The sequence below is a fragment of the Schistocerca piceifrons genome, chromosome X (assembly GCF_021461385.2).
Source record: "Schistocerca piceifrons isolate TAMUIC-IGC-003096 chromosome X, iqSchPice1.1, whole genome shotgun sequence".
Classification (NCBI taxonomy): Eukaryota; Metazoa; Arthropoda; class Insecta; order Orthoptera; family Acrididae; genus Schistocerca; species Schistocerca piceifrons.
Window position 1 is genome coordinate 835,507,949 of NC_060149.1, and position 10,224 is coordinate 835,518,172.

General features: G+C 48.9%; 1 protein-coding gene across 1 annotated transcript in view; it reads right to left on the bottom strand.

The window, feature by feature from the left end:
• Nucleotides 1–9,858, bottom strand: part of LOC124722732 — a 155,051-nt gene extending 145,193 nt beyond the window's left edge. The window contains exon 1 of the mRNA XM_047247873.1: nucleotides 9,073–9,858. Within this exon, the coding sequence (XP_047103829.1) occupies nucleotides 9,073–9,858 (786 nt within the window). The remainder of the gene's footprint in view (nucleotides 1–9,072) is intronic.
• Between the last annotated feature and the right edge of the window lie 366 nt (nucleotides 9,859–10,224).

Consider the following 10,224-nt stretch of genomic DNA (forward strand, 5'->3'; position numbering starts at 1 on the left):
CCCGACGACGCGTTCGGGAGGAAGAGGTCCAAGCACAAGGAAGAGCTTTCATGTCCCGCAATTTATTATGGGTAAGTGTCTACCAATGCGTGTGCCATAAATGAACAACACGTCGACATAGAACGCTCCGTAGATCGGCGAAGGGAATCGATTGAATAGCTGGCCGAGGAAGAGAGACTGCAGCCTTGGCTGCAATATCGGCCGCCTCATTTCCACAGATACCAACGTGTCCCGGGAGCCGGAGGAACGCCACCGAGACGCCCCCCAGGTGGAGCAAGCGCAGACAGTCCTGAATCCGGTGGACCAGAGGGTGCACAGGATAAAGAGCTTGGACACTGAGGAGAGAGCTGAGGGTGTCTGAGCAGATAACTTATTGTATCCGCTGATGGCGGCGGATGTAGTGGACAGCCTGGAGAACAGCGTAAAGCTCCGCAGTATAAACCGAACAATGGTCGGGAAGCCGAAAGTGATTTGGGGTGTCGCCAACAATATAGGCACTCCCTACACCTAACGATGTTTTCGAGCCGTCGGTGTAAATAAATGTGGCGTCCGTCATTTGTGCGCACAGAGCAGCAAACGCCCGACGATAAACAAGTGAAGGGGTACCATCCTTGGGAAATCGACAGAGGTCACGGAGCAGGCAGATCCGGGGACGGAACCAAGGCGGTGCTGTACCCCAAGTTGTCAAGAAGGTTTTAGGAAAGTGGAAGTAAAGAGAATGGAGCAGTTGACGGAAGCGGACTCCCGGTGGTAGTAGGGAGGAGGGGCGGCCTGCATACCCTACATCAAAGGAGGCGTCGAAAAAATGTCATGGGCTGGATTAGCAGGCATGGAAGACAGATGGCTAGCATAACGACTCAGAAGGACTGCTCGCCGATTGGACAGCGGAGGTTCAGCAGTCTCGGCATAAAGGCTTTCCACAGGGTTGGTGTAAAAAGCTCCAGACACTAAACGTAATCCACGGTGGTGGATAGAGTCGAGACGCCGAAGAATAGACGGCCGAGCAGAGGAGTAGACTATGCTTCCATAATCCAATTTCTAGCGCACTAAGGCGCGATAGAGGCGGAGAAGGACCTCTCGTCCGCTCCCCAGGAGGTACCATTCAGGACACGGAAGGTGTTGAGGGATCGCAGACAGCGAGCCGAAAGATAGGAAACGTGGGAGGACCAGCACAGTTTTCTGTCAAACATAAGACCCAGGAATTTAGCGACGTCTGAAAACGGAAGGTTGACAGGACCTAGATGTAAGGAGGGCGGAAGAAACTCCTTACGTCGCCAAAAATTAACACAAACGGTCTTACTGGGAGAAAAACGGAAGCCGGTTTCGATGCTCCAAGAGTGGAGGCGATCGAGACATCCTTGAAGACGTCGTTCAAGAAGGCTGGTCCGTTGAGAGCTGTAGTAGATCGCAAAATCGTCCACAAAGAGGGAGCCCGAGACATCAGGAAGGAGACAATCCATAATTGGATTTATGGCAATGGCGAACAGTACAACACTCAGCACAGAGCCCTGGGGTACCCCGTTTTCTTGGGAGAAAGTACGGGAGAGAGTAGTGTTCACCCGCACCCTAAATGTGCGCTCTGCCATAAATTCGCGAAGAAAAACGGGCAGCCGACCTCTAAAGCCCCAAGAGAACAGTGTGTGGAGGATGCCTGTCCTCCAACAGGTATCGTATGCTCTCTCCAGATCAAAAATATTGCTACTGTTTGGCGTTTCCGGAGAAAATTGTTCATGATAGAAGTTGAGAGAGCAACAAGATGGTCAACTGCAGAACGATGCTTTCGGAATCCGCATTGGGTAGGTGTTAAAAGACTGCAGGATTCCAGTCACCACGCTAAACGGTAATTCACCATACGCTCCAAAACCTTACAGACACTACTCGTGAGAGAAATGGGGCGATAGCTAGAGGGGAGATGTTTGTCCTTTCCAGGTTTCGGAACAGGAACGACGATAGCTTCCCGCCATCGTCTGGGAAAAGTACTGTCGGTCCAAATTCGATTATAAAGGCGAAGGAGGTAACGCAGGCTATGGGTTGATAAATGCAGCAACATTTGGACGTGGATACCATCCGGTCCTGGGGCGGAGGAGCGAGAAGAAGAGTGCATGTTGGAGTTCCCGCAAGGAGAAAACAGTATTGTAGCTTTCGCGATTTGGAGAGGAGAAAGCAAGAGGTCGCACTTCCGCTGCACGTTTCTTCGAGAGAAACGCTGGCGGGTACTTTGAAGAGCTCGAAATCTCAGCAAAGTGCTGACCCAACGAGTTAGAAATTGCGACGGGGTCCACTAATGTGTCATGCGCGACAGTGAGCCCACAGACCAGGGAGAAACTAGGCGCGCCTGAGAACCGTCGAAGCCGACTCCAAACTTCCGAGGAGGGAGTGAAGGTGTTAAATGAGCTAATAAAGAATTTCCAGCTTGCCTTCTTGCTATCGCGGATGACACGACGGCATCGCGCTCGGAACTGCTTATAGCGGATACAGTTGGCCAAAGTAGGATGGTGGCGGAAAACGCGGAGAGCACGTCGCCGCTCACGTATTGCATCACGACATGCCTCGTTCCACCAAGGAACTGGGGGGCGCCGGGGCAATTCGGAGGTGCGTGGTATTGAACGTTCCGCAGCTGTGAGAATAACGTCGGTAATATGTGTGACCTCATCGTCGACGCTGGGAAAGCGACGGTCATCGAATGTCGCTAGAGACGAAAAAAGTGTCCAATCGGCTTGGACAAACTTCCAGCGTCGCGGGCGCATGTAGGGCAGTTGAGGCTGCAGTCTAAGGACACGTGGAAAGTGGTCACTCGAGAGTGTATTATCAAGGGCAAACCATTCGAAGTGCCGAGCTAGCCGAACAGTACCGACTGCAAGGTCCAAATGAGATAAATTTGTCGTGAAGGCAGACAAAAATGTAGGGACCCCAGTGTTGAGGCAAACTAGATCTGCTTGGTGGAAGACGTCTAGCAATAGTGAGCCACGTGGGCAAGGATGTGGAGATCCCCAAAGCAGATGGTGGGCATTGAAGTTCCCAACCAGCAAATATGGGGGTGGAAGCTGACCAAGAAGATGGAGATCAGCTCGTGCCATTTGTGTGGACGATGGAATATACAGTACAAAGAGAGAACGTGTATCCAGAAAGGGAAAGACGGACGGCGACAGCTTGGAAGGAAGTGTTTAAGGGAATTTGGTGATAATGGAGAGTATCGTGGAGCAGAATCATGAGTCCTCCATGGGCTGGAGTGCCTTCAACAGAGGGGAGGTCATATCGGACGGACTGAAAATGAAGGAGAACAAAGCAGTGATGGGGACGCAGCTTTGTTTCCTGAAGACAGAAGATGACCGGCGAGTAGGATCGTAAGAGGATCGACAATTCATCCCGATTGGCTCGAATGCCGCGGATATTCCAGTGGATAATGGACATAGGGTGAACAGAAAATGGAGGAACGTGACCAAGGGTGCTGTCAACGACTGCTCAGAGCTTGCGACCGACAGCATGGAATGGCATTCAGTCGAAGGCAGAAGATCCTGATCCATAGGTTGGTCAGGAGCAGCTCCAGCCACCAACGATCGGCCAGTTGACCGGCCACCAGCAGTGCGCCTCGGCGACACAGAAGACGGCCGAGGGCGATTTCCGCCAGGTGGTGCTGTAGATGGGACACGCCTTGGCGGAGAAGGGGAGGAACTGTGTTTCTTCGTAGCCTTCTTGGAAGTATGATGTTTAGATGAAGGAGGAACCGATGGTTGTGAAGTTGCGGTACGTAAAAGCTCTTCACGAGAATGCTCTTTTTTCGAAGACTTGGCGTCTGACTTTTGGGCTCGAGATTTAGCAGAACCCGACGAAGGGTGAGCCATTGAGTGGGCAGGCGAAAGTGGTGAGGTTGAACGGGCGATCTTTGCGCTGGCCGATCGGACGACCGTGGTACTAAAGGTGAGGTCGCAAGTCTGCGTGGCCGCCTCCTTTGTTGGCCGAGGAGAAGCAAGGACAGCGCTGTATTTTCCTTCCTGAGGCACAGTGGGCTGTCGACTGGCGAGTAACTTTCGAGCAGCAAAGGTCGACACCTTTTCCTTCACTCTTATTTCCTGGATGAGTTTTTCGTCCTTAAAAACGGGGCAATCTCGAGAGGAAGCAGCGTGGTCACCCATACAGTTGATGCAGCGAGGGGATGGAGGTGGACGAGCACCCTCATGGGCATCCTTGCCACACGTAACACATTTGGCCGGATTGGAACAGGACTGGCTGGTGTGATTGAACCGCTGACATCGATAGCAACGCGTGGGGTTTGGGACATAAGGGCGAACGGAAATTATCTCATAGCCTGCTTTGATTTTTGATGGGAGTTGAACTTTGTCAAATGTCAAGAAGACAGTGCGGGTTGGAATGATGTTCGAGTCAACCCTTTTCATAACCCGATGAACAGCTGTGACGCCCTGGTCAGACAGGTAGTGCTGAATTTCTTCGTCAGACAATCCATCGAGGGAGCGTGTATAAACGACTCCACGCGAGGAATTTAAGGTACGGTGCGGTTCCACCCGGACAGGGAAGGTGCGTAGTGAGGTACACAGCAATTTTTGTGCCTGGAGGGCACTGACTGTTTCTAACAACGGGGTGCCATTCCGTAATCTGGAACAAGACTTACAGGACTTGCAGGACTTGCAATTGCGTCGACACCTTTCTGAATAATGAAAGGGTTGACCGTGGAGAAGTCGTGACCTTCGTCAGACCGAGAAACAGCAAGGAACTGTGGCAACGATGGAAGAACCGACTGTGGCTGAGACTCAGTGAACTTACGTTTGTGAGCAGACATAGTGGAAGGTGAGGAAACCATTGCGGAAGAATCCCCCATGATTACCGGCGTCTCCGATGGCGCGCTCCTCCCTTGTGGGGGCCCTCTGAGGGCACTCCCACCTTAGGTGATTGTTCACACCTCAGGTCACATCTCCCGACAAACGGACGGAGGGATCAATCGGCACTTTCGGAAGGAATCAGCTCGGGTAATCACCCCTCCCTGGCCGTTACCAGGGGGTACGTACGTGTCTACCCGGGCGTGGAATTACGCGTTACCCCGTCACCGGCTACGCATGGAAGTGCGTGGGTCGGCCTTCAGACACGCACAGGGAGGAAGAAAGAAACGGAAAGGAAATAAGAGGTCTCAAACGCCGCAGCGGAGAAAAGGGTAAAGAGAAGAGGTAAGGAAAAGAAGGACAAAGGAAGGATGAAGACATACAAGCAAGGAAGGCGAAGAATGCGGTATATTTACAAGTGTCCGTCTCCGGACGTAGGCACAGACCATACTCCCAGAGGGGGAGAAAGGGAAGGAAAGAGCCATAGGTGAGGGGGGGTGAAGATGGGGGATGGGGAAGGATGCGGAAAGGGAAGGTAAGGTATGCAGCCCGGAAAGGAAGGAAGGCCACATGAGTTGTTCATAATGATCTCCTGAAGTAAGAGCATAACAGACATGACCAGCAACCATTGAACTATCAGTATAGACAACATCAGAGCCTTTAAACGTGCCAAGGATTGAAAGAAAGTGGCGGCAGAGGGCCTCAGGAGGAACTCAGTCCTTCGGGCCCTGTGCCAAATCGAGTCAGAGGCACAGGTGGGGCACATGCCATGGAGGTATACACGAAGGGACCCGGAAAAGAGGTGGAAGATGGAAAACCTCAAGCTCAGATAGAAGAGCTCTGATGTGAACCGCTATCTTACACCCTGACCAGGGCCGCCATTCTGGAAGATGGACAACCGACTGAGGGAACAGGTGACTATAATTGGGATGCCTGGACAAGCTACAAAAGTGTAGCGTAAGCAGCCAGTGATCGTTGGTGCCGGAACTGCAATGGAGGGACACCTGCCTCCACAAGCATGCTGTTGACAGGGATTGTCGTCCGGAAAGCTCCAGTGGCGAGTCGGACCCCACTGAAGGATGGGGTCCAGCAACTGCAATGTGGAAGGGGATGCCAAACTGTAGGACAGGCTCCGATCTAGATGTAACTAAAATAACGCCTGGTACAGCTGTAGAAAGGTAGACTGATTGGCACTACAGCTGGTGTGACAACCAAACGAAGAGTGTTAAGATGCTGCCAGCACATCTGTTTAAGCTGCTGAATATGAGGGTGCCAAGTCAACTGGGTATCAAATACCAATACCAAAAACCAATGCATCTCCACCACAGCAAGAGGTTCGCCATCAAGATAAAGCCATGGCTCAGGGTAGACAGTGCGTCGCCAGCAGAAATGCCTAACGCAGGTCTTGGCAGCCGAAAACTGGAAGCCATATGCTACAGCCCAAGACTGTGCCTTGCAGATAGAGCACTGTAGCTGACATTCAGCAGCTGCAATGCCAGTGGAGCAAAGTATAGGCAGAAGACATCAGCATACAAGGAAGCTGAGAGGCATTTCCACCACCACAGCAATCCCATTAATTGCAATTAAAAAGAGGCAGACACTTAAGACAGATCCTTGTGGTACGCCATTCTCCTGAACTCTGGAGGAACTATCAGAGGCCACAACTTTCACACAGATGGAATGAAGAGAAAATTTGGTATGAAATGTAGAGAGCGTGTGATGTTGCCATGTCATATCATATGCCTTCCGCATGTCAAAAAAGACAGCAACCAGATGCTGACAATGGGCAAAGGCTGTACGGATGGCAGACTCCAGGCACAAGAGGTCATTGGTGGCAGAGCCGCCTTTACAGAACCGACCCTGAGACAGAGCCAGAAGGCTCCGAGACTCCAGTAACGGAGTCAACCTTGGCTCACCATGCATTCGAGCAAATTGTGAAGAACGGTGAGGCTAATAGGGTGGTTGCTGTCCACCTCCAGTGGGTTCTTGCGAGGTTTCAAGATGGGGATTATGAATGCTTTCCCATCATTGTGGGGGGATCTCGACCTCAACCAAGATATGGTTGAAAAGGTCTAGGAGCCATCACTGGCAGTCCACCAAGAGGTGTTTGAGCATCTGACAGTGGATGTCATCTGGCCTGGGAGCTGCATCAGGGCAAGCAGCCAACACTAAGCACCACATCAGGAGAGCGATATATGGTTTGACATCACAGTGGTAGACAATCACCTTCGCCTTCTCAGGTGATGTCACTCTCGAAGGCCAAGATGAAGGCACCGGTGGCAACCGGATTATCCCTTGGAAGCCAGTGGATGCAGCAGACGAATTTGACATCTTGTCTAAGTTGGCGAGCTCATCATCAGACTGGACCATATTTAAGCTTTTATGGGGCATGATAGCAACAAACATCCCAGCTTTTCACAAGCCAGTAATGTCCATGACTGGGCAGAGGGTGCTGTTTTTATCAGACTGACCTGGACCGCATTATTGACAAGTCCTCCACCTCCACAAACTTGTCCTCTGAATGCTCTACAAAGTACTGAGGCTTCATTGACACAAAGGATTCCCCATCAGCTCTCGTACAGACTAGATACTGGGACAAATATGTCTGTCTTTCATAGCCTTTCGTTCCCCCAATGGTGTGGCCAGAGAGGGGAAGATGTGCCACACTTCATTGCTTGTCATCCACTCTGATGCCACCTACTCCGATCAAGGGCCCTCCCCAAGGTGCCACCCAGCCACAGCAAGGGCCACCTGGCAGGATGGGCATTGCCGGGAGTCCCGATGCCCCTGGGAAATAGGCATCTACTCTATGGTACTTTTCTAAGATTATTAAGAATTTTTCCATATTATACAACCCCAGTTTAAATTTTTATGTGATTTAACCAGGTTTTAAAAATAAGAGCCTCCATCCCCACTAATGGATAACCAAAATGTTAGATCACTATGCTATTTTCCATTCTGTTTGCTAGCTTAATTATTAGTTAGTAGGTGTTTCTCCTGTTCTGTCTAGTTTTGATGTTTATCACCTGCACCAATCCTGCCATACATGGGGTAAACAATCTTTCAACCCCTTACTGCTGCCACCTCCCATCCCTTCCCCTCCCCAAGTAAGAAAGGGACTGGATCTGAACTTACTCCCTTCAAGACTGATTTCCCTAAACCATTAGAATTCTCTCCCCTTCAAGCACAAATTGTCTTTACAAACTGATCTTGTGATATACAATTTAGTCTAGGCGTTTAGCACCTAACAAACAAGGTAAGAAGGTTATTAGATACTTTAATATTTCAAGAATTTGTCAGTACTGACTTCCCACTGACACCAGCTCCATGAAAGACATTATTACCCTTTAACTGTTGTAGGAATCATGCTTTCACTTAGTGTTAACTTTGTTTTAATTCTGATCATAAAACAATGTCAAGAATTTTGAATTACTACAATATTCTTTATGTACTACTGTCACCAGTCCATAGCTCAATAAGGCTTACAGGTAATGTTTTGATTAAACTTATGGTTACAAAAGAAGTTAATTTGTTTCATTAACACTGTTTCATACAACTTATCAGCTGCCAAAGCTTTTTAACACCTACCTTCCAGTATCATAGTCACTGCAAGTGCTACAGCTATCAGAATGGCTTTCATCAGAGTAACTGTCTTCAGAACAGGTTAAACAGCTAGCACTGTGTGAAAAACCTAAAGGAAGAAAAAGCAAAATTTAAATTTAACTATTAATATACTTTGACACTGCATAAGCTACATCTGCAATGTTAAAGTGAGAATCATTGGAAACACTGAAAATATCTGTGATCACTTACCCCTTATCTGTTTTAGCGGAAGTAACTAATTGGCAATGTAATTGAAGCCAATAGGCAAGGGAGCCAGGATCAGTAAGCAAACTCACTTTGAAACAAAATTAAACATTTTAAACTGTAGAGGTTCAGAGTGTAAACTTAATGTAACTTATGTTGAATTTATTATTGCAATGAGGTATCTGTTTAAACTATCATTCCCTTAAGTAAAGAGGAGAATCAGCAGTTTGAACAGTGGGTTACTGGTATCAACAGGCAATTTAGTTTACCTCAATGTCTAGTGAAGAACATCCTGACAGTATAGTAGTACAAATCTGTAGTGTCTAAATGGAATTTAGAAATCTAATACATTATACATGGTTAAACCAGAGTAACAAGAAAGTATACCAAAATACACAAACCACCAATGTGGACTGATACTCCAATATAATACTATCAGACACAGATTTGTTATCAGTTTCCATGATGTAGATGCAATATTGTTACCCTTGTGGCTCTTCCTGGACTTGCGGGACCAGCTCTTCCTGGACATGCTCTTCCTCTCCAAGGAAGCACGTCTTCCCCTGGCACTTTCAGAGCTGGAATGCTGCGAGACCTTTTTTGGAGCTGGTTTGGTCTTCGACTTCTTTATGATGGGTGTGATGTTTGACTTGTTGGTGGCAGAGAGCACCTGGCCCTGCACCCCACATGTCACCACAGTTATGCCACCCTCCACCGTGCCAGTAGCTGCTGACAATGCACGTCGCTTGGCCTTCCCAGCAGGCGCCACCACTCCCTGCCCTTCGGCCTTGTCAGCAGCTGACATGTGCCCATTTGCCTTTCCAGTGTTCACCACTGCAACCTTCCGTTCAACCTTGCCTACAGCAGTGGCACCTGAAACATGTCCTTTTGTCCTTGTCCACACTGGTGTCTTCCCTACAGCACTGCCTGCAGCAGCCTTGGCACTGTGCTCCACTCTGCCAGCGAGTGGTAAAGCCCTGGCTTCCTGTCTGCCAGTGGCTGCTGCCATACCGTTACTAGCCTTTCTCTTGTTGGCCAGTCCACTGTCATCTTTCACACTGGACTTATCTTTATGTGGTGTTGTGTCTCTTCTCACCCTGGTGCTCCTCCTACGAGATGGTTGCGCTTCTGTAGTAACTGCTTCAGACGTCTCACCTTGTTTCCACCTGGTGCTCCTCCTACGAGATGGTTGCGCTTCTGTAGTAACTGCTTCAGACATCTCACCTTGTTTCCACCAAACAACCTAAAAAATATAGCTAGAGTTCAAACCTAAGTGTGTACTAATTATTAAGAACATGAATATACAGTTTTCATATTTATACATTTAGCAACAGGTGGTCTCAAAGTTTCCAAAATACCTTTACTATAATTGTGGTATCTAGATCTCATTCTGTACTAACAACCTCGAAATAACACCATTGGCAGCAAAGACACCAAGTTAAAAATTTCTGCCACATTTTAACTCATTCCATGGGTTTCATGGGTATGTTAAGTACCCTCCCTAATGCCATTAAAATATCTTCCACTGTATCCATGGGCATCCACAGTCATTCATATGATAAGGTGAAAGAATGCAAAATTTCCA